The following is a 25,312-nucleotide window of genomic DNA, read 5'->3' as shown; positions in this document are numbered from 1 at the left end:
AACTTGACCCTTGAATGAACAGCCTTGCCGGGCACTTGTTAGGGTCGGGTTGTAAACCTAAATAAGGCCAGGGGCAGGGTACTAATTTTTTTTTAATACATATGCAAACAGAAGGACGGACGCTGGTCGCCGCTATGCCAGAGTGGGACAGAGGATGGCGCTGGGAAATGAATGCAATTTTATTTTCCTTTCTGTTTTGCCTCCCTCCCCCTTTCTCTGAAGACACTGAAACAGACCATTACGCGATTTGCGAATTTGATGTGGCTGGAGCGCAGTGGGGGGGAGGGAGGGAGAGAGGAGGAGGAGGGTAGTGGTGTTGGGGAGGAAGGGGGATGGAAGGAGGTTTCGGAAGCATCAGCCTCAGCGTGTTGCAGGCGATGCGGAGGGATGGTTGAGATCTGAGAGGCGGACGCGCTCTCCAGTGATGTCCCTGTAAGAATGCCACCTCTTGCGGCTGTGAGGTTCAGCCTCCTGTGCTTTCTCGGTTCCAGCGTCGCCAAAGCGCTGCACGGTGCAGCTGTACACGGTGAGTGTAGCACAATGAAGGCAGCACGGTGCGGGGTCACAAATACTGGGGGCGGGTGGGGGAAGAGAGAGAAATCACTTTCCAGTCGGTTTATTTAAAAAAAAGCGAGGGTGGGGACAGAAACGATTTGAACTGCACACCACATTCATTTCCCTGTCTAATCCAGTCTTTGTAAGGGCGGCAGGGGAAAGAATGTCTGAATGGTACAAACACACACACACACACACATATATATATAACCCGCTTGGGGAATCCGTGTTGAGATGAACAATGACCGGGGGCTGAGAGACAGAGACAGGCAATGGGAATGTGTTGTCTATTCCTCTGCAATGAAAGGGAGGGCACCGCTTTGCTTATTTTATTCAAGCTCCTCTCTTTTTTTCTCTCTCTCTTTGGTCATGGGGGCGTTGGGGGAGTTTCATCTGTTGAAATAGACGAGCACGTTTGGATTGCAGCTAACGCGATCCCCTGTTGGTCTTGTCAACAGGGTGTGTGTAACAAGCGGGTCGCTCCGAGGCCGACTGGATGGAGGCTTCTGTACGTGTCTTGTGTTTACAATTCACTGCTTACTGGGTGTACAAGGCGGTTTTGCTTCATTGTTTAATTGTTTTGCCCCATGCTATCCCCCTTTAACCCTACAACGTGAAGCTAAGCGTGAAGACAATGATGCAAAGAATCCAGCTCGCATTTCCCATACTTGGGAAAGAGGATATCATTTAAAACAACCTCACTCTAACAAAAAAAACTTAGGCTTCCCTCCAGTTAATGGCAATTGACTGGACTATAATCTAAAACAAAATAGCATGGGCTACCTTTAATCGGGAGGCACAGCACAGAGAACATAATTGCTGTAAATGGGGTTAAGTTGTCTAGTAGATTTAATTTGCTTGATGACAATTAGGGCGCAAAATGAATTTTAACCCCAGACATTTTTCTTTTAATCCTTGCTCACATCTACAATTGAGGTGGTCTCATTAAGGAGGGGCAATCATGACTGCAGATTTTAAATTTAGTTTGTTGTTTTGAAACTGATCTTTTCCCCTCTCTGCCCAAGATCTGATTACCAAATTTGTCAGCTTTCTTCTTCTGCCACTTCCCCAGTTCACATCACCACCAGAGATCCCTGTCCTCACACCACCATCCCTAACCTTGATGGAAATTAACTTGGCCTCCAAGCTCAGACAAAACTTTTCTGAAATTGAACAGATGAGGGAGAGGCTCCCCTTCTGGGGAGGATAAATGACCCTAGCTCTTGTGTGATACCTCCCCTAGTACTTCACATGGGCCTGGATGCTTGCTGTTTGAGAAATGAGGACAGGAAGAGGAGCATCTGCTCCCTGTACGCAAACAAGGCAGCTTCAGATTTATTGTGGCTGCATGGTAATGTTTTCCTGAGGCAATGATGGTTCTTTCAAATGTTAATATTGTGATGGGCAAGGAAATGTAATGGGTGATTTTTGTTAATGTTTTAATTTTGAATTTTTACCCTGAAATCGGCAAGTGTTTGATTGTCTTGTTGTATGTTGGGAGCTAGAAGGGAGGGTGGCCTGCACACTTGGATGTCCTTCTCCAAGTGCTAATTGTACACATGGCAGCATGGTGGCTCAGCGGTTAGCACTGCTGCCTCACAATGCAGGGACAACAAGGTGTAGAGCTGGATGAACATAGCAGGCCAAGCAGCATCAGAGGAGCAGGAAAGCTGACGTTTCGGGTCTAGACCCTTCGGAAATGGGATTTGGGTTTGATTCCAGCCTTGGATGACTGTCTGTGTGAAGTTTGCACATTCTTCCCGTGTCTGCGTGAGTTTCCTCCGGGTGCTCCGGTTTCCTCCCACTGTCCAAAGATGAGCGGGTTAGGTGGATTGGCCATGCTGAATTGCCTGTGCAGGCTCGGAGGATTGGTATACAGGGATAGCATATGGTGGATATATGTGGGATGCTTTTTAGAGGGTCAGTGTGGACTTGATGAACTGAATGGCCTGCTTCCATACAGTAAGGATTGTATGATTCTATATTGACAGTTGGAGGAGTCATGGATCATTTTGATTCTCGGGATGCAGTCAAACTCCAATATGGAATCATTCTGATATCATCATGCATACAGTGGTGTTTGGCTATGTTGCTAGATTATAATCTTGTGACTTTGACTAATAACCCACAGGGGGTAGAATTCAAATCCTACCATGTCAGTTTCAGAATTTGTACTCAGTGTTTTATAAGAACAGAAGCTGCTATTGTGAAGTTGTTAGCTTCCTTTAAAAACTCAACCAGTTCATGCATGCCCTTTCGGCAAGGAAACTTGCTGTCATTTATTGAAGTTTTTGATTTGATTTGATTTATTATTGTCACATGTATCTAGGTACAGTGAAAACTTTTGTTTTGCATGCAGTACTGGCAGATTATACCATACAAAGTGCATAAGGGTAATAGAACAGAGCAAGAAATACAATGTTACGGCTGCAGAGAAGGTGCACAAAGAGTGAGATCAACATTTAAATTTAAAATTTTAGAGGTCCATTCAGAAGTCTAATAACAGCAGGGAAGAAGCTGTTCTTGAACCTGTTGGTGTGTGTGTTTAAGCTTTTGTATCTTCTGCCTGACGGAAAAGATTGGAAGAGATTATAACTCTGGGGTGGGAGGGGTCTTTGATGATATTGATTACCTTTCCGAGGCAGCAAGAAGTCTAGATGGAGTCAGTAGATGGACGGTTGGTTTGCATGATGGACTGGGCTCTGTTCACAACACTCTGCAGCTTTTTATAGTCCTGGGCAGAGCAGTTGCCATACCAGTTGGTATGTTGGAAGTGATTGAACAAACATCTAATTTGTAACAAATCAGGGTGATTGGGGATGGAAAAAATAAAGTACAGCTTACTATAATGCCTGTATAACAGAGAAAAAAATTAACATTTCTACGTGTGCATTTTCCAACAGAAACCAGTACAGCCACACTAGGAAGGGAATCTGATTTTCCTTTTCTGTTGAATGTCTATTGTACTGTACTGAACATCAGGTTTCACACAAGCTTTCGGAGTGCAGCCTCTTTGTCAGGTGCACCTGCGAAGGGGCTGTGCTCCAAACGCTTGTGTGATTCCAAATAAACCTGTTGGACTATAACCTGATGTTGTATGACTTCTGACCTTGTCCACCCCAGTCCAACACCGGCATCTGCAGATCATGAACAACAGGTTTGTCTGAGATCAACTAACTTTGCATTGATCAGAGATTGAAGCAGAAGCTTGTTTTGGTTTGAACTGAATGGTTCAGTTCCAAAGGGAAAGCCTTATTTTGCACAGCAGCCTGGCATCAAGTAATGGGAAATCTCATCGAAGAAACTGTAAAATAATTGTACCTGATTCCTACAATTAAAAATTAAACTGACAACTGTAGGTACTTGTTAAAGAAATTGCACAGTGGAAATCCAATAGGTGAAATTTTTTACTGTTTCCAGCCAATGTTTATTTCAAGAGGAGTCTGCCATTCAACAGCACCTCAGCAGGTTGGATCCAGTAGATTATGCAAATACTTCATTTGATATGCATGATTTACATTCAGCTGTTGATATTGTGAATGCTGGACAAAGGAGAACAAGACATTTGTGCTAATATAGTTTAGTTCACACTGACCTGATAAAACCTTGAGTCATCGGAGTAGAAGGAGGACATTCAGCCCATCAAGTTTGTTCTACCATTCAATGAGATCGTGACTGATCTGATTATCCTCAACTCCACTTTCCTGACTTTCCCTGTAACCCTTGATTTCCTTACTGATTAAAAATCTGCCTATCTCATCCTAGAGCATACTTAACTACCCAGCCTCAACAGCCCTCTGTGGGAAAGAATTCCACAGATTCATTACCCTCGGGGAGAAGAAAATCCTTCTCATCTCTGTTTTAAATGTGCAATCCCATATTTTGAGATTATGCCCTCTGATCCTAGATTCTTCCATGAGAGTAAACAGCCTTTCTGCATGTACCCTGTCAAGTCCTCTAAGAATATTGTATAATTCAATGAAGTCACCTGTAATTCTTCTAAATTCCAATGAGTACAGGCCCAACCCACTCAACCTCTCCATTAAGACAATCCCTTCATAACTGGTTACAGCCTAGTGAACCTTCTCTGGATTGCCTCCAGTGCCAACTTTTCTTCCCTTAGATAAAAGGCCCAGAACTGTTCACAGTATTCCAGCTGTGTTCGGAATAGTGCTCTTGTATATTTTTAGCATAACTTCCTTACTTTTATACTTCATTGCCTTTGAAATAAGGGCCAATATTCCATTTGCCTTCTCTACTACCTGTTGTACGTGGATTCTAGTGTTTTATGATTCATGGATGAGGACTCCCGAATCCCTCTGTTCCACAACTTTCGCAGTTTTTCTCCATTTAAGTAATATCCAGCTCCTCTGTTCTTCCTGCTAAAGTGCATTAGCTCATATTTTCCCGCATCTTGTTCCATTTGAAAGTTTTCACCCACTCACTTAACCTGCTGATACCTGTTTGCAGATTTTTTTTGTCATCCTCGTCTCTTGCCTTCGCACCTGTTTTTGTGTCATTTGCAAACTTGGCCATGGTACATTTACCTTCTTCATTCAATTCGCTATGTTGTAAATAATTGGGCTGTAGCACTGATCCCTGTGGCTCTTCACTATTTACAGGTTGCTTTCCTGAAAATACCCCTGTACCCAACTCTCTGACTTCTGTGTTAGCCAGTCCTCTAACCATGCTAACACACTACCTCCAACACCATGGGCTCTTATCTTATTATTTTACCTTATTAAGTAGCCTAATGTGTGGTACCTGATGAAGTGCTGTTTGAAAATCCAAATATATATATATCTTCTACTTTTCCTTTGCCTATACTGCATGTTACCTCCTCAAAGAATCTAGAAAATTTGCCAGGCCTGGTTTCCCTTTCATGAAGCCATGCTGACTCTGCTTGATTATATTGTGTACTACTTGTTTCTCTCAAAGTTCAAGGAGGTATATTCTTGCTCTCAAATCTGTCATTCTCTGTCTCCACTTTCCAATCTTGAACAATAGCCTTACTGAAAATTGGAAGAGTATGGCTCCAAGGATGTTGATGAACGTTGGCACAATTCAGGATAATGCAGTCTGCTTGATCTGTACCGTAGACATTCACTCCCTCCACCTCCGAAACAGTGAGTCATTAATCAACTACAAACTGCACTGCTGCAACTCTCAAAGCCTCCTGACAGCATTTCCAAACTCTTCACCTCTGCCCTCAAATAGGACGTGAGCAGCAGCAGAAGCGTGGGAACACCACTACCTACAAGTTTGTTTCTCAGTCACATACCATCCTGATTTAAAATTTTATTCTCATTCTGGGGGTCTAAGATCTGGAAATCCTTTTCTAACCGCATTGTTTTATCAACACCAGATGGACATTCCAAGAAGACAGCTGAGCACAACACTTTTGAGGGCATTTAGAGATGGGCAAGAAATTTTGGCCTAGCCAAAGGCACCCATGTCAAGTTAAAACTTTTTTTTTTAAAAGGGGAACCTGATTTGTGGAGGTTGCACAGAGTTTGACTTGTCAGACACCTATGTCATATTGAATAACATAGTAAACATGTGTTGCATCCCTAGCAGAGAGATTTACCAATTCAAAGGAAATTGGAATTATAACTTTGTAAATAGGAGCAGGAGTAGATCATAATCACATCAATTGATGTTCTACCTCAGCTCCGAGGTTTGCCTGGTGCCCATATCCTTTAATTCCCTGAAAGACCAAAAATCAATGTATCACGGTCCTCAATATACTCTGACGGAGCATCTGCAACACTCTGGGCTAGACAATTTTGAAAGCTTCACAATCCTGTGAGTGGAGAAATTTCTTTTCATTCACTCCTGGGAAAAAAAAAACAATTCCTCGCGTAGAAGTGGAGACAGTTAAGGACTGCAGATGCTGGAAGCTAGAGTCAATAAATGTGAAGCTGGAAAAGCACAGCAGGTCAGCCTTGCTGAATGGACCCAGTCGATTGCCTCTAGAATTCCTGTATAATGAAATTATCTCATTTTTCTAAACTCCAGAGATGATAGGCCCGATTTACTCAGCCATTCACGTGGGAAAATCTCATCCCAGGGACAATCTAGTGAACCTTCAATGTACCGTCTCCAAGAAGAGTATCCTTCCTTAAACATGGAACCCAGAACTGTGCACTACACTTCAGATGTTGTCTCACCAAAACCCTGTACAATTGTGGAAGAAGGCAGTGCAAAGAGTTAATTGAAAAGGAAGCAGTTCTTGTGTAATGACTGATTCTTGAGATCACTACACACCCATTCCTTACTGTATTTTAATCTAAAGTTCAGCATCAATATAGAAGTCTTTCTTGAATAAATCACATCCTCTGTGTCAATTGTGGGGCAATGCTAGCACTCATCTCTGAGTCAGCATTGTGGAAATTCAAGGCGAACTCCAGAGAATTGAACATACAATTCAGGATTACACTACTTTGCCGTCCTAAGAGAGCACTGTAGTTCCAAACGTCCTGGTATTTGGGTGAGGTGTTGTAGTCAGATCCTGTCTCCCCTCTGGAGTAAATGTAAGAGAAGCTATGGCACCATTCATGGAAGTACAGGAGAGTTCTCCTGCTTATCTCTCAATGCATAATGAATGCAGATTACCTGGTCAGATTACTTCATTGCTGTATGTACATACTTGCTGTCAAATTTTCTACATTGCAAACGTGACTATACTTCAAAAATAGTTCTTTGACTGTAAAGTGTTTGGGATATTCTGATTATGTGAATGGCTTTACATAAAGGCAAGCCTGTCTTATGCCTTTATTTTACATGTGTAAGATCATATTAGAATAAATTTAACGTTCAGGTTACCTTGCATGAGTCTCATTATAGGCTGGGACCAAATTTAGTATGACAGTTAGTATTTTGCAGCCTCCAATTATATTAAAATTGCAGACAGTCCAAGCTGTTCTAAAAGTAGCATATTCACCTCCAACCAAATAAATAATTCCATTGTTACATGGAATTTGCAGCAAGCTGTTTGGTCCAATCGATGAAGAGTCATTAGACTTGAAACCTTAACTCTCTTTTCTCCCCACAGATGCTGCCAGACCTGCTGAGTTTCTCCAGCAATTTGATTTCATTTCAGATTTTCAGCATCCGTGGGTCTTTGTTTTACTTTGGTTAATTGGTCTATTGCGACATTTTGCTCCACACAACAGTTGTTCCGTTTTTCTTTATCTAATCCTTTTAACACTTCTTCATTTCCTTTCTCCCTCATATGCTTCTTTTTAAATGTCTTGATGCTAGTCACCTCAACCAACTCTTCTTGATAGTAAGCTCCACATTCTAATCATTTTCTGCTGACTTCTCAATTGGATTTCTTGGTTATTGTCTAACTTATCCAAATTATTAATGCAAATTGTGAAAAAGCAGTAATTCCAGGATTGATTCCTAATGAACACAGCATCTAACTTCCTAGCACTCCCCATTACCTACCCTTAGCTCCTACTCAGTTTCCTGTTTTGTAATTAGCTTGCAATGCATTCTGCTACTTGGCTTTTAAATCCACATGCTGTAACCATATTCATAAGTCTATTTTATGATATCTAGTCAAAGTCCTTTTTGAAAATACAAATATATAACCTTTACTGACAACTCTTTCAGTTACTCCTTTAAAGAATTCAGTAAGTTTGGCTAAGCATGCTCTTCTGGTTTTTTCAAACATTCATTTTAGTTTCTAGATGTTTTTCTATTATATCTTTGAATAAAGATTCTGTTACTTTCCCTACCGTCAGTATTAAACCAAGAAGTCTAAAGTGCCCTGGATTACTACTGCCTCTCTTTTTGTCAGAATGGCATAGCTGTCTGCTCTTCTTTTGTGTCCGTTTCCTTTCCTGATAAACGTGTGTGTGTGCGTGTCTGTCTGTCTTAAACACCTCTGTTATTTCTTTTGTATGACAATAGTTTGACTGGGGTTGGAGTTCTATCCTGTCTAAATTTGACTAGCTGAACAATTATCTATCCCTTTTTACCCCTAGTATAATTTCGCTGTATCCCTTCTCACGTTATGTTCAGCATTTGCCTCTTTGTTTAGCAAAACCAGTCACCTGTTCAATTTTTGTGTTATTTTCTGCTTTTACCTATGAGTTGAGCTTGCCTTAGTCGGTCTTTTCCCTGTCCTGATTTTCTTTTGTTATAAATGTGTCTGTACAAACTTCTCTACTTTTGCTTTTCTCAATATTAAATGTTGCAATTCCTCTTTACTTTTCTGATTTGTTCTTTCCCTTGCCTGTGCTATGTCCTTTTTCATCCTCTTCCTTGTCTAAGTCTTTCGTGTAGTTGTTGTAATTGATTTCATTTTAGACCACATCTCAGAGTCATACAGCTGTACAGCATGGAAACAGACCCTTTGGTCCAAATAATCCATGTTGCCCAGATATCCTAAATTGATCTCCTCCCATTTCCTAGCATTTGGCCCTTATCCCTCTAAACCCTTCCTATTCATGTACCCATCTAGCTGTCTTTTTAAATGTAATTATACCAGCCTCCACCACTTCCTCTGCAGCTCATTGCATACATGCACCACCCTTTGTGTGAAAAAGTTGTGTCTTAGGTTCGTTTTAAATCTTTCCCCTCTCACCTTAAAACTATGCCCTGTATTTTTGGACTTTGCTACCCTGGGGAAAAGATCTTGGCTACTCACCCTATCCATGCCCCTCATGATTGTACAAACCTCTAAAAGGTCACCCCTCAGCCTCTGACGCTCCAGGGAAAATCGCCCCAGCTTTTTCAGCCTCTCCCTATAGCTCAAAGCCACGTCTCTTTATTCATCCATGCGGTTTCAATATTGGGCAGTTTCTTTTTGTTTCAACAGGGTATATTTCACTTGAAACCTATTAATCAGTATTTGAAGTGTTTTTCTCACTGCTATCTGTACATTATTTATCCAGTTTACTTCCTGCAGTTCCACTCTCATGCCTTCAAATACTTTTGTCCAGCTTATTGCTTTGGTCTTTGCCTTAATCATTATAGTAAACATTACTGTATTATTACAGCAAATACCCAGATATTCCTCTACACTAACCTCTCTTGCTTCTGGTACATTTCCTATTACTATTTTTTTGTGATTTTTTTTTCATGTTGGGATTTTTTAAAATACTAGATAGCAAAGCAATCCTGATTATGCTGTAAAATCTCTATTCCCTTTTCCTGTTATCTCATTTTATTTAGGAGTAATTTAAATCTTCCATTTTCATTTTATGTTTCCTGGACATTTGGTAGATTTGCTCTACTTCACTTGCATTTTAGATGACCAGGTAGAATAACCAAATTAATGTAATCTATTTTTGTTTTCCCTATCATTCATGTGAGAAATGTGATATTTGAAACTTTCAGGTTTACAAGCCACCCCATTGAGAAGGAAAGCTTTTAGCTGGTTTTACTTTAACGTTTGTCTCTTATTGACAGAAAAAGTGAGAGAGCCTGAAAGCCTTTCCAACTCTCATCCAGATCTGCTAGTATTTTACCATTTGTACAATTTATTCAGTAATTTATTCTATAATCCGGTCCGCATTTCATTGTACCAAGGTACAAGTGACAATATTAAATAAATCTAAATCTAATAGGGTCAGATCTGTATTAGTGGTTAGGTGGGTGGCTATTCTGTTTTACATAAGTGTTAGTTGATATTCATTTTTGCACAGCTACCTAATCCTTCCTCCTTTTTTCTATCTTTTTGAGCTACAATATAATTTGCACAATTCAAGTTGCTATCTTGTTCTTTGTTATGCAAAATTACAGTTATCCCAACCACATCTGACTCCTTGTTGACTCCAGTTCCCTGTTTCCTTTCAAATGCTGTGCAGATTCCTCTGCTGGCAGTTTAATTCATTTTTATCAATTGTGCCAGACAGTTTATTTTTAATGTATCTTCTATGTTTGCTGTCTGTTTTGTTACCCTTTACTCTTCAGCCTTGTCTGACCTTTATTATCATTCTACTGTTGCCTTTATCTTCAGGGTTATGTCATTTTTACTAGATCCCTTTTTTATGAGTTTAATATCCTATCCATAGCCCATTTATCTCTTCTGTGAGTCCTCTAGTCCCATTACAGTCCAGGCTGAGCTCATCTTAGCTCTTTTTACTTTCAAAGTTTATCCCTTACTGTTTCATCTTTTTTGAATAAAGGATCCTCCTTAAGTGAGCCTTGGCTCAGAGGTTCCTGTGTACAAATGCTTATCCGGTGATTTGTCTCATAATTTAGACTGACATTTAGCAAGATGTTGGAGTGAATGCTACCTGGCCAGATGTGCCTCCTTTTCCAATGAGACATGAACCTGAATAAACTGAAGCTCAGTCTAACCTTTCAGATGGATGTAGGATATCCCATACAGGAGAGCAGGGCAGTTATCCTGGTGTCCCAGTAGACCCATACAAGATGGAAACAAACCCTTCGGCCCAACTCCTCCATGCCGACCAAATTTCTCGAACCAGTCCTGTTTGCTTACATTCGGCCCACGTCCCTCTAAACCTTTTCCTGTTCATGTAACTGTCCAAATGCCTTTTAAATGTTATAACCGCACCTTCCTCCACCACTTCCTGTGGCAGCTTGTTGAATACATGCGTCACTGTCTGTGTGAAAACATTGCTCCTCAGGTCCCTTCTAAATCTTCCTCTTCTCACTTTAAACCTATGCCGTCTAGTTTTGGGCACCCCTACCGTGGAGAGAAAGACCTTGGATTTTCATCATATCCATGACCATCATGATGTCATAAGCCTCTATAAGGTCACCCCTTAGCTTCCTGTGCTCCGGTGAAAAAGAGTCCCAGCCTATCCGGCCTCTCCTTATAACTCAAACCTTCTAGCCTCAGTAACATCCTTGTAATCTTTTTCTGCACTAATTTAATAATATCCTTCCTAAAGCAGGAATATGTTATTGGCTGTACGCCTTAACCCTTCCAAGAGCAGATGGTAGCAGAGTGGGAATGTCACTGAGTTTGTGATCCCAGAGGCTAATGCTGTGGAGAACACAGGTTTGAATCCCACTATGGGCCCTGGTGGAATTTAAATTCAATAATCAAATCCAGAAACTCAGAAGCTAGTCTGGAGGATGATGACCATGACAACCATCATCAATTGTGGTAAAATCCCATCGAGGTCACCCAGTACTTTCTTCCAATCCTATATCCAAAAATAGATTTATCTTCTGGCTGTTTGCTGGGTGTAAATTGGCTGCTACATTTTACTGTGTAACTAGAGGTGCTACAGAATTACATAATTGGTTTTGAAATGTTGATATTCAGTAAGTTTGGGAAAGGTGCTATGTAAATGCAAATTCTTCATTGTGCCTAACCTTGTGTGGGGATGGTGGGGTGCAAGGTGTGAAGAATGATCATCATGATTCTCTGGGAATGTAGGAGTTTGTTTTATGAATTAAAATTCTCAGTGAGAAGTTGACACTTAAGTCTCAAAAATGGTGAATTGTGAAGTTGGCTGTCAGAATATCACAGCTTTGAGGACTGATGTCACCCTCACACAAAAAAATGAACTATATTTTGAATGATTAGGAGTAAAATAGGATGATGCTAAAACACTCAGCACATCAGGCAGCATCTTTGGAGAGAGAGAGAGAGAGAGATTGGGTTAGCACGCCTGGTTGATGACCTCTTTGTCAAAAATGGCCACCCTCTCTCCCCTCAGGATGCCTGACCTGCTAAGTGTTTCTAACATTGATGTTTCATTTCACTTCGCATTTGTAATGTTTTGCTTTTTGTTGAAATGATCTGGGTGGGATGCTGGAAGTGTTCAAGAGACAGCATGGGCAGCATCCTAGATTCCTGTATCAGGATGAGTGCATGGGATCTCCAGAGTCTGTGCTTATCAGGAATTTAAGAGTCTTTGCTTAGAATGAATCATTGCAATGGCACCTGAGGACAAATTCAGTTGTATTAGATATAAATAGAGATTAAATCACCACGTCCATCATTAGCATTAGAATGTATCACCTCATGTGGATACATGCCGCATCAATGATCACTTTTATTTCCCTGTGTTGCCAGTTTTGAGGTAGAATCGAGATCATTAGTTGAGCTTAGAGTCATAGAATTATATAGCAGGGAAACAGACCCTTCGGTCCAACTCGTCCAAGCTGACCATATATCCTTAACTGATCTAGTCCCATTTGGCCTATATCCCTCTAAACCTTTCCTATTCAAGTACCCATCCAGATGCCTTTTTAAATGTTGTAATTGTACCCACCTCCATCACTTCCTCTGGCAGCTCATTCCATACACACACCACCCTCTGTGTGGAAAAAGTTGTCCCTTAGCTCCCTTTTAAATCTTTCCCCTCTCACCTTAAACCTATGCCGTATAGTTTTGGACTCCTTTACCCTGGGCAAAATATCTTGGCTATTCACCCTATCTATGCCCCTCATGATTTTATTAACCTCTATAAGGTCACCCCTCAGCCTCCAACACTCCAGGGAAAATAGCCCCAGCCTATTCAGCCTCGCCCTATAGCTCAAACTTGTGAAAATGGGATAATACAGGAACAGTGCAGAAAAATTTCTCATGATGTCTGTTAAACATGATTGTATTGCATTTTCAGTGAAATGATTGACCTCTCGTTTTTGAATTGTGTCTGAGATAGTCAAATACCTGCGGCATTTCAGAACCAAACAGAAATTACAAGAAGGTTGTCTCTTTGTTGCAGCAACCCAATTAGTGCACAGTACTACTGCGTACAATTATGGTCTCCTTTCCTAAGTGAGAGAGTGCCTGTGAGAGAGTCCAATAGAGATTCACCAGGTTCACTCCTGAGATGGTGGAATTGTTTTATGAAGAGAGATTGAGGAAACTGGACCTGTAATCTTTAGAGTTTTGAAGAATATACAGGATGTTAGTGAGGCCTCTTCAGGAACACAGTTTTGGTTGCCCTGTTATAGGAAGGTTTATTAAGCTGGAGAGGGTTCAGAAGAGATTTACCGGGATGTTGCCGGGAATGGAGGGTTTGAGTTATAGGGAGAGGCTGGATAGCCTGGGATTTCTTTCACTGGAATGTAAGAGGTTAAGGGGTGACGTTTACAGAGGTTTATAAAATTATGAGGGGTGGATAACGTGAATGGCAGGTGTCTTTTCCCTAGTGTAGGGAATTTCAAGACTAGGGGGAATATTTTTAAGGTGAGAGGAGAAAGAATTAAAAAAGACATGAGGGGCATTTTTTTACACGGAGAGTGCGTGTGTAGAATGAACTTTCAGAGGAAGTGTTGGATGCGGGTACAGTTACCACATGTAAAAGACATTTACATAAGTACGTGAATAAGAAATGTTTGGATGGATATGGGGCAAGTGCAGGCAGGTGGAACTAGTTTAGTTTGGGATTATGGTCGGCATGGACTGATTGGACCAAAGCATCAGTTTCTATGCTGTATGACTCTATGAATGAGAGGTGATCTTATTGAAGCATGCAAAACTTTATACAGGTTGCGACAGGGTGGATGTAAACAGGATGTTTTACCCTTACCTTTGGAAACATGCTTGTTGCACTTTGCAACTTGTAAGGGTAATATTATAGGATAAGGATCTGCTTTAAAATTGTTATTTGAACACCTATTACATTCGTATGAAGGTGCTAACTGTATGGGAACTAGATCAGTTAAGGATATATATATCGGTAATATATGCCGATATATTACTGATATCGGCATGTGCAGTCATCTTTGATCCTTGGCAATAAGTGCCAATTTATTGGGGGAAAGGATCATACGACAGCTATCACTTGTTTAGCACCTCCTAATGTGTTCCTAAAAATTGGTGTGCTTGAAGAAAACTTACCGGAAGAAAATCATTTTCCTATGAGAAATAGTGGAGTAATATTGGGTTATATTTCTGACCTGTAATTTTTAAATGAAAAATATATTGGCTAATGGGCCCCAAAATCCACTTTCAACCTAACTGCACTCAATAACTGAATATTCTTTTATAACTTGCTACTTTTTCCAGTTAACTGCCGTTGGCTGTTTCCCACCTCCTGCTCAGTGCTTCTCCTACCCCCTTTCCCATGTGCCACTTACTAAGATCATCAGATATAGGAGCAGAATTAGGCCACTTGGCCCATCGAATCTGCTTTGCCATTCGGACATGGCTGATATGTTTCTCAAACGCTTTCTCCTGCCTTCTCCCCGTAAGCCTTGATCCCTTTACCAATCAAGAACCTATCTCTGCCTTAAATACATTCAATGACTTAGCTTCCACAGGCCTCTGTGGCAAAGTGTTCCACAGATTCACCATCCTCTGGCTGAAGAAATTCCTTCTCAACCTCAGTTCTGAAGGGCTATCTCTTCACTCTGAGGCTGTGCCCTCAGGTCCTAGTATCTCCTACGAGTGTAAGTATCTTCTCCACGTCCACTCTATCCAAGCCTCTCAGTATTCTGTAAGTTTCAAACAGATCCTCCCTCGTCCTTCTAAACTCCATTGAATACAGACGCAAAGTCCTTAACCGCCCTCATATGACAAGCCCTTCATCCCTAGGATCAATTCTTGTAAACCTCCTATGGATCACCTCCAATGACAGCACGTCCTTCCTTAATGCAGGGCTCAACTGCTCACAATATTCCAATAGTGGTCTGACCAAAGCCTTATAAAGCCTCAGCAGTACATCACTGCTGTTGTATTCTAGCCCTCTTGAAATGAATACTAACATTGCATTTACCTTCCTAACTGCCAACTGAACCTACATATTAACCTTGAGAATTCTGAACTAGGACTCCCAAGTATCTTTATGCTTCAGATTTTGGAAGCCTTTCCCCATTATGAAAATAGTCTACACTGATGTTCTTCCTATTAACTTCACACTTTCCCACATTGTATTCCATCTGCCACTTCTTTTGCCCACTCTCCTAGTCTTTCCAAGTCCTCCTGCAGCTTCCCTGCTTCCTCAACACTACCTGCCCCTCCAGCAATCTTTTATGTCATCTGCAAACCTAGCAACAACATCCTCAGTTCCTTTGTCCAGATCGTTAATGTATAGTGTGAATAGTTATGGTCCCTTCACACCCCCCTGCAGAACTCCACTAGTCATTGGCTGCCATCCTGAAAAAGACCCTTTTTTTCCTCACGCTGTGCCTTTTGCCAGTCCGCCAATCCTCTATCCTTCCAAGTACCTACCACCATAGCTCTAATCTTGTGTGGCATCTTGTCACAAAGACTTCCTGAAAATCCAAATTGATCACGTCCACAGGCTTACCTTTGTCTAACTTGTCTGTTATCTCCTCAAACAATTCTAACAGATTTGTCAGGCATGACCTCCCCTTGACAAAGCTGTGCTGACTCAGCACTATTTTACCATGCACTTCCAAGTACACTGCAATCTTATCCTTCATAATGGACTCTGAAAACTTACCAACAACTGAGGTCAAACTAATCAACCTATAGGTTCTGGTTTTCTGCCTCTCTCCCTCCTTAACAGCAGCCATTTTCAAGTCCTCTGTGACCCTCTCTGACTCCATTGATTCTGGAAAGATTACCACCAATTTCTTTACAGTCTCCTCAGCTATCTCGTTCAGAATGCTGAGGTGTAGTCCATCTGATCCCGGTCATTAGTCCACCTTCAGACCTTTCCCTAGTACCTCCTTAGTGATGGCCACTACACTTATCTCTGCCCTGAGACTGTCTTGAAGTTCTGGTATGCCACTGGTGTTTTATCTCATGAAAATGTCTGCAAAGTGCCTATTCAATTCCTCCACCATTTCTTTATTCTCCATTACTACTTCTTCAGCCTCCATTTTCCAGCAGTCTAATGTCCACTCTTGCCTCTCTCTTGTTCTTCATATATCTTAAAAAAAACTTAAAAAAAAAAATTTATGCTGTCACTGACTTCCTGGCAGAGGTGTTTCCACTTTTCAGAGCGACTAGGACCAAAGGGCACAGCGTCAGAATGAACAAACCTTTAGAACTGAGATGAGGAGGAATTTCTTCAGCCAGAGGATGGAGAATCTGTGGAACTCATTGCCACAGAAGGCTGTGGAGACCAAGTGATTGAGTGTATTTAAATCAGAGAAAGGTTCTTGATAAGTAAGGGGATCAAAGGTTATTGGGAGAAGGCAGGACAATGGAGTTGAAAACTGTATCAGTAATGATCGAATGGCAGAGTAGACCCTGGGCCAAATGACCTAATTCTGTTCTTATACTTTTTAGTCTCTTATGAAGAGTCATGTGTCTCCTCCTTTGGGTAAATTCTAATCTGGCATTCCGGTGGCCAGCAGTGGGTCTTCACTAGGTTGAAGGGCAATGAAATCCGACAGGCGCTCACACAGACAGACGCACACCCAAAGTTGTGGGCCTTGATGGCAGCAGCTGGCCATCCAGCCTCCAAAATCACAAGATCAAGGAGGGACCAGGCTACAGGTGAGTGAGGATACAGTGCAGTTCCCTAGTTGTGGGGATAGGGGGAGTCAGAGGGTCAGATGAAGGTGGCCAGTTTTCAGTGGGTCCCCCATTCCATCAATGCCCAGTCCCTTGATCAGGCACTGAGTACATTAATTACTGATGTGAAGGCCCCTTTTAGAAGCTTGTCTGAATTGGGGCAGAGGTGGAATGGCAGTGAGGTTCTCACTCCATACTCTGTAGCCTGGTTTAACATCATCGTTTCCCCTCCAAAACCACTTCAGGAAAGGGCATTAAATTTCACCCACTTTCTCCTTAGTTCGTGTGACTGAGGAACGTACCATATATGAACAGAACCCTGATCAACATTTTTGAAGAAACTGGCAAACCAATTTGGTGTCAGTGTTTGGAGTTTTATTTACATTCAAGTTCGGACAGGATGTAAATTTAATGAATCGAGGTTTCAAATTCATCTCAGTCTAAAGTTTTAAAAAAAATTCTGTGCAGAGTGGAGGAGTGGGGGGGGCATTCAGAACACTCCCAGAAAAATAATTCATTTGTGGTTTAATGTCAAATCTAATGCGGACATGATGAGGGATAGCAGTGAGTCTTAGGTTAATTGTGTTCTGCCTGTTGCTTTCACTCCTTGTTGCTGTAAAGTTACCCTGAGCATAAATATATGCAGAGAGAGAGAGAGAGAGAGAATTTGGAGTTGATCATGTTTGATGAAGTCCCTGTGGAGACACCATTTGGAAATGAAGATTCAGTTTCCTTATAGCTACAGAATAAATTTGTATGGATTGAGCCTAAATTTAGATACTTGGGATTCAGTGTAGACAAGTTTATTTTTCTGAGCATCCAGAAATCAGCTCTGGAGATTAATTTTTAAACAAATCTCCAATACCTTACTCAGTTTATTTATTGAGAGCTTTTCTTTTCACAAATTATTTTTCTGGAAGATTTTGCAGACACTCCCTCTTTTCACTGACTTTATTTTGTGTAGGGTCTTTTATAACTTGGATGTCTCAAAACATTTTGTAGCAAATAAATTATTTTTGAAGTGTCATCAGTAGTGTGATCTGGGAAAAATGGAAGCCATTCATGTACTGAAAGGTCCTACAATCATCATTGAGGTAACATTGTTTTACTGATGTGGATTGAGAATAATTATTGACCAGAACACATGCGACCTGGGTTCAAGTTTCTCGCTGCTCCAGAGGTGTGTAATAACATCTCTGAACAGGTTGATTGGAAAATACCTTGACCAGGACAAATGTTTCCCAGGGATACTGATCATTAATGTAAATGGTGTAGGCTCCCTTCTCAGGGTAACACAATCACCAAAGTACCTTCAGTTATAAGCAACTTGAAAATAACTTTCAAATTTGTGTATTAAAGTGCTGTACTTGCAGACAAACCAACATTGGAGATGGTCAAATCAGACCCACCTAAGAACACAAATGTCAATGCCCACATTTATTCCCATTAACCACAGGAAAAAGTTTTCATCTTCATTACTGGCACAGTGGCTCAGTGGTTGGCACTGCTGCCTCATAGTGCCAGGGACCCAGGTTCGATTCCACACAGCCTTGGGTGACTATCTGTGTGGAATTTGCACATTCTCCTCGTGCCTGTGTGGGTTTCCTCCCACAGGTGCAGGTTAGGTGAACTGGCCAGGCTAAATTGCTCACAGTGTCCAGAGATGTGCAAGCTAGGTGGATTAGCCATAGGAAATGTAGGATGGGGTGGGTGTGGGCTTGCTGGGCTGAATGGCCTGCTTTTACTCTGTTGGAATTCTATGAATATTTCTCATCATTCATCAATGTACGACTTTGAGGGCAATACAGGAGCGGAGGGATATCAAGGTTCAAGTACATGGTTCTCTGAAGGTGGCCAGATCAGTTGTTAAGGCAACTTATAGGATCCTTGTGTTTTTAAATAGAGGCAGAGAGTATAAAAGCATGAACCTACTGTTGCACCTCTGCAGACCACATTTGGAGGACTGTGTTCAGTTCTGGGCAACTTTATTTAAAGAAGGATGTTAAAGCTCTGGAGAGAGGGCAAAAGAGATTTACTATAATGATACCAGGAATGAGGGATTTTAGAAACAAAGAAAGACTGGAGAAATTAGGCTTTGGAACAGAGAAGATTAAAAGATGCCCTTACAGAGGTATTCAAAGTTATGAACAACTTTGATAGGGTAAAGAAGGACATTTTATTTCCACTAGTTGATATGTCAGTAACTAGGGGTCATAATTTGAAGATTGTCAGCAAGAGAGCTAGGATCGAGATGAGGAGAAACTTCCTCATGGAGTTGTTAGGATTTGGAATGCGCTGCCTGGGAGAGTGGTGGAGGTGGATTCCATGGGACGTTTCAAAAGAGAGCTGGATATATATTTGAAATGGATGAATTTAGAGGGCTGTGGAGATAGGGCTGGAGAATGGGACTAGCTGGGTAGCTCTTTTGGGTGGCGGTATAGACTCGATAGGCCAAATTACTTTCTTCTGTTCAGTTAAATTCTATGATTCTATGTGCATTCTTGTATCAGTGCTGTTTCTAAAATTATGTAAAACTTATCTATCTTGCAGTATTTGTTAAGCCACACTCTGGCAATTTAACGAAAGACTGAAATGTAGCCCAACTCTCACTAGAAGCATCTTTCTTATCTCAAAAAGTGGTTACAGCTGGGTTTGAAATTTTTAAAGGTAATTGCTGGACATTTCCCAGAAAGATATTTTAGAAAAATGAAAACATTGAGGGCTGATTTACTTACCTTACGTCAAAATTAAAAAAAAATCTTTGGGAACAAATGTTAAGTAAACACATTGTTACTGTATCTCTCCATGAATTAATTTTCAGTTACTTTTGGCTCTATTTCATGACTCCCTGCTTCAACCCACCTGCTGCTGAAACCCTCACCCATATCTTTGCAAATACTGGCCTCGCTGGCCTGACACGTTATACTCCCTATAATCATGAGCTCAAATCAATCGGCCACCATTGTCTAAACTGGCACTGCCTGGAGTTTACTCTTCACGCATATTTGCTGAAATGCATTTTACTCCCATGCCCAGCAATGTTTCAGTTTTAAAAATGTTCATCCTTGTTTTCCAATCCTTCCATCCCTGTACTGAAACCTTTATCTTTTTTTTATATAATCCTCTAGATATATCTATTCTGCCACACTCCTGGCTGCTTTCATATCGCCTTATGTGACTCAGTGTCAAATTTTGTTTAAAGATATTCCTGTGAAGCATGTTTTATTACATCAAGTTGCAATATAAATGCACTTTTTTTGTTAAAGGCTGTGGACATCTCTCGTCATAACCTCTTATGTGGCTTGTTGTCAAACTTTGCTTGATAGCTCTCTGGCCGAGCACCTTGGGATGTTTTACAATTTTAGAGGGCTAATATCATTTCAAATTGCTGTTGGAAGAAATGTGATTCATTAATTGATCTTGACAGACATCACCCAATCTGGTTGGTTAAGACGGAGCAGTGCCACCTTCCAATGGATCTGATTGGTGCGAATAGCCTCCAGTCACCTTTTCCAACAGGCTTGAATAGTTGATGCTGACAAACTACAAACCCTCTGGTAAAAGCTGCCCCTTTGTGAAACATAAATTACCCATGGGTTGAAGCACTGCCTGCTTTAGATGATGATGAATGCCAATAGTGTTTGATCAGTCTCCAAGCCAGAAAGATAAAAATATCTTTCAGCACTCCGATTGTTATCCATTGAGCTCTTCTGCAGAGCATGCAGTTTTCTACCTGAGGTGAACTCAGGATTAACATAATGATATCCTCATTAATGAAATAACTTGGTGACATTCTCTTACCAAGGTGAACTTAGCTCAATCTTTCAGAAAGAACCTAAAGTCCTTCTTCAATACACCTCTTTCCAGTGTCTTGTCGTCTTCATCTCAAGTGAACATTGACATGGACCTACTGATTACTCTTAACATGAGAGAAAACATTCTAACATCCACCATTAAATTTGCTTTTCACTTGTTTGAACCTGTGCCACCTTCATAACCTCTTTCATAAAATAGAGGAAGTGGTGGATGAGGGTACAGTTATAGTCATAGAGTCATACACCCTTCAGTCCAACCAGTCCACGCTGAACATAACCCCAAACTAAACTAGTCCCAACTGCCTGCTCCTGGCCCATATCCCTCCAAATCCTTCCTATTCATGTACTTATCCAAATGTCTTTTAAATGTTGTAATTGTATCTACATCCATCACTTCCTCAGGAAGTTCATTCTACATGTGAACCACTGTCTGCGTTTTAAAAAAAAATTGACCCTCATGTTTTTTTTTTAAATCTCTCTACTCTCACCTTAAAAATGTGTCCCCTAGTGTTGAAATCTTCCATCCTAGACAAAAGGGAACTACCATTAACTCTATCTATATCTTGCAATATTTTGTAAATCTCTATAAGGGCCACCTCTCAACCTCCTAGGCTCCAGTGAAAACAAGTCCCAGCCTCTCCAGCCTTTCTTTATAACTCGAGCCTTCCATACCTGGCAACATCCTGGTGAATTTCTTCTGAACCCACTCCAGCTTAATAATATCCTTTCTATAACTGGGCAACCAGAACTGGACACAGTATTCCAGAAGAGGCCTCATCAATGTCCTGTATAACCTCAACATGACTTCCCAACATTTAGAAGACATTTAGATAAGTACATGAGGAAGAAATATCTGGAAGAATATGGACCAAATGCAGGGAGGTGTGGGTACATGCTATATATAACCAATAGAGAGTCTGCATTCAACTCCACCATCTTGCAACCCATCAAACTGGAGTGGAAGCAGATCGTCCTTGGTCCTGAGATGTTGAATATTTTAAAACGTATAGAAATTTCTAACACGGAGATGGACAGTTTAGCCCAAGCTGTTCACGCTAATGCCTGTCTCATCTCCCTTCATTCCCAATTTTCAATCACTGGAAACAGCCATTTGCTATCTATACTTTCCCATTTTTTCCCATTATTTTCATGACCTCTATTAAATCATTCTATGAACTGTTCTGTTTTAACAGAATCAATTTATCTAGTCTTTCTCTGTGTCAGTATTTCCTCATACCAAGCAGAATCTTACAGATTTGGGCTGTAAGCTCTCCTCAGCATTTTGGAATTGTTCCCAATAGGATCACACACTTTTACAGATTTATCATTACATCACAACTTTTATAACATATGCCTCTTAAAACCCAGTGTTCCATTATGTTTTTGCTATTTGTCCATAATCCCACAATTCTATTTAATACCTGTGAGCATAAACCCTCGTTTGTCAGTCTTTCCTGAAAGCTAAGTATATGTAATAAATTTTTAATATAAATGTGCAATCTTACATTTTCTAACAGTGAATTCCATCTGCCATATGATTGCCTATTCCATCATCCCATCACTGTCCCCTAGATTCCTTTGCTTTTCAGAATCGTGGCCTCGGTTATTCATTGCACCTATTTTGTTAGCATCTGTAAATGTGGGCTCCACGTATCCTAGTCCTAGAGCTGAGTCTTCAGTCGACGAGGCTCTAAACTCTGAAATTTCCATGCTGAACGTCTCTTTTGTCTTTTTAAAATGTTCCTCAAATCTTACCTCTTTAACTGAGTTTGTGGACATGATGCCTATTATCCCTGTATGTGGATTGGTTGTGAGAGAGTTTGATAATGCTCTGGTGAAGCACCTAAGAATCTGGTGAAGGAACGTCACGTAGTCGATGCTTTGCACATATGCGCTGGACAAATATTTCTGTTGATTTGCACATGCAAGATTGTGATTGTTTTACACAGAGACTATTCCAGTGTACATATTGGGTAATTGCTCAGCTAGGTCATTCTTCCAGTCGCTGGATTGAAACTGTACCTGGGCACGGACTAAAACTATAGTCTGCTGTTGATGTCTATGTGCTTCACTATCGCAGACGAATATGGAGGTCGTCCCCAGAGTCTGGGGCAGCATTTATCCCTCAGCCAATGTGACTGTAACAGATTATCCGGTGAGCTTCATAAGCTGTTTGCGGGATCCTGCTGTCTACAAATGGACTGCTGCATTTCCTTTAGTATAACCATGACTGAAAAGCATTTCATTGGCCTGAAAACGCTTTAGGGCATTCTGAGGTCATGAAAGGTGTTTTATATAAAAACAGGTCCTTTGCTTTGCTCTTCTGTGTGTATATTTCTATTGGGTGTCAGCTGTTCCAAAATGTGATTACCTCTTGTTGAGAATGAGCACAGTCTGGCCAAGAACAGACCAGTTTCCTGGACTATTAGTGAACTGTTCGCAGGAATGTGTTGTTTGGATACTGTTTGTTAAGGATGATATTCAAAGATGTCCTTTGTAATCCTGGTCACGTTTGCAGCCTGTAATTTACTTCATCCTTAGGAGATGTATTGATCAGAAATTCTGTTGACTGTTGCCCTGGTAAATTGCCACCAGAGACTGTGTTACCAAGAATGTGTTGAGACGAGTTTAGAAGCTGCAGCACCTTTTAACCTGTTGTGAACTGAATCTATTTCTATTGAGCAAGTATTATTAGAAGGTAATGAAGGAAACTAGAACATGCATACATCATACACCTTTGGGCCTGCTCTACCATTCAGTCTGATCATGGCCTGGGATTCACTTTCTTGTCTTCCACAACAATTATAACATTTAAAAGGCATCTGGATGAGTGCATGAATAGGAACGGTATAGAGGGATGTGGGCCAAATGCTGGCAAATGGGACTAAATTAATTTCGGATATCCAGTCTGCATGAACGAGTTGGACCAAAAAGTCTGTTTCTGTGTTGTACATCTCTATGACTCAATGCCTCTTCATCCCTTGAGAGCCCAGCCTTGAATATACTGGAGGGTCATCTACAACTCTCTGGAGTAGTGTCTTCTAAAGATTCAGAAGGATTTGTCCTGCTCTGAATCCTAAATGATAAACTGATTATAATGAGACTGCACTCCTATATTCTAGATTAGCCATCGATTAAGGAATTGTTATGGGGCAGAAGGAGACCATTTTCTGCTCATCGTGTCTGTGCCCAGTTTCCAGTTCAACATTTTGACTTAGTGCCATTCTCCTGCCTTTTCCCCTTGACCCTGTACGTTGCTTTCATTCAAATGATCATCTAATGCCTTCTTGAAAGCCTCCACCACATTTCGAAGCAGTGCATTCCAGTTCCCAACTGCTAGCTTTGTCACAAAATAATTTCTTGTTGCATTGATTCTTTTGTAAATTACTTCAGATTATGTTCTCTCACTCTCAATCCTTTTATAAATGGGAACAGTTTCTCCCAATCTGCTTTGTCCAGAACCTCATGATTTGAAGAATTCGATCAAATCTTCTCAGCTTGGAAAACTGTCCCAGCTTCTCAAATTTATCTTCATCCCTGGTGCCATTCCCATAAACCTCCTGTGCACTTTTCCCAGTGTATTTACATCCTTCCTGAAATGTAGTACGCAAAATTGTACACCATATTCCAGCTGAGGTCCAACCAGTGTCTGTATAAGTTCAGCATAACCTCTCTGCTTTTCTACTTTGTGCTCCTGTTAATAAAGTGCAGGATGCTTTATGTTTTAATAATAACTGCCTACCTGTCATGTACACCCTGATCTTATACACCCTTTCAGAATTATATTTATTTTGAATCAACCTGCTTGGAAGTTTTCTTGCATGTCTGGGCAGATGGGACTTGAATCTGGAGTTTCAAGCCCAAAGGCAGTGATGCTACCACTATGCCACAAGAATTTAGATTTGTACCGTTTATTTTATACTATCTCTCCCATGCTCTTTGTACAAGAATGTATCTCCAACATCTTTCCCTGCCAGGAGAAACAGCTTCTCATTTATTATGGCATGAACCTCCATCTGAATCTTTAACATTTCAATGAAAGCACTGCTCATTTTTTTCTAATGAGTTGTCCTATGATAGAGGCCCAGTTTATTCTGCCTGTTATCATAGGACAACTCCCTCATCTCTAGAACCAAATTAGTCTGATGTTTAGTGTCTTAGTATGTGTGACCCATTTTTGGGAAATGCCTGTATGTTGATAAAGGGTGAGGCTGGAATAAGCAGTATTGTTGATGGCCAGGCAATCACTTAACAAATGGGACATGATGACCTCAGGAAGGTACTGTAGTATTGCAAGTGCAGCTAGGAGAATGTCCAGTTTCAGGAGAGATGGGTAGAAAATTGAGGGCGGGAGGTGCCTTAAAATTGTTAAATTGGGGGGAAGCAAACAAGATTTCTAAAATTTTAATTTAAATGCCAGTTTCTAAAAATGGCCGCATTTGCTTGAAGGGTACAGGGGAGTGCAGTGACTCTGGAAAGAGACCGATGACACTGCAATACCAACTGTTGTATTCTGGGACAACAAGGTGCAAGGCTGGATGAACACAGCAGGCCAAGCAGCATC

General features: G+C 41.0%; 1 protein-coding gene across 1 annotated transcript in view; it reads left to right on the top strand.

The window, feature by feature from the left end:
• The first annotated feature begins 359 nt into the window (after positions 1-359).
• Positions 360-25,312, top strand: part of LOC125486548 (protein FAM171A2-like) — a 158,889-nt gene continuing 133,936 nt past the window's right edge. Inside the window, exon 1 of the mRNA XM_048614396.1 lies at positions 360-526. Within this exon, the coding sequence (XP_048470353.1) occupies positions 439-526 (88 nt within the window). The 5' untranslated portion in view covers positions 360-438. The remainder of the gene's footprint in view (positions 527-25,312) is intronic.

The sequence above is a fragment of the Rhincodon typus genome, chromosome 30, assembly GCF_021869965.1.
Source record: "Rhincodon typus isolate 14 chromosome 30, sRhiTyp1.1, whole genome shotgun sequence".
NCBI classification, from domain to species: domain Eukaryota; kingdom Metazoa; phylum Chordata; class Chondrichthyes; order Orectolobiformes; family Rhincodontidae; genus Rhincodon; species Rhincodon typus.
The sequence above is the reverse complement of the archived record's forward strand: the minus strand, read 5'-3'. Positions and strand labels throughout refer to the sequence as shown.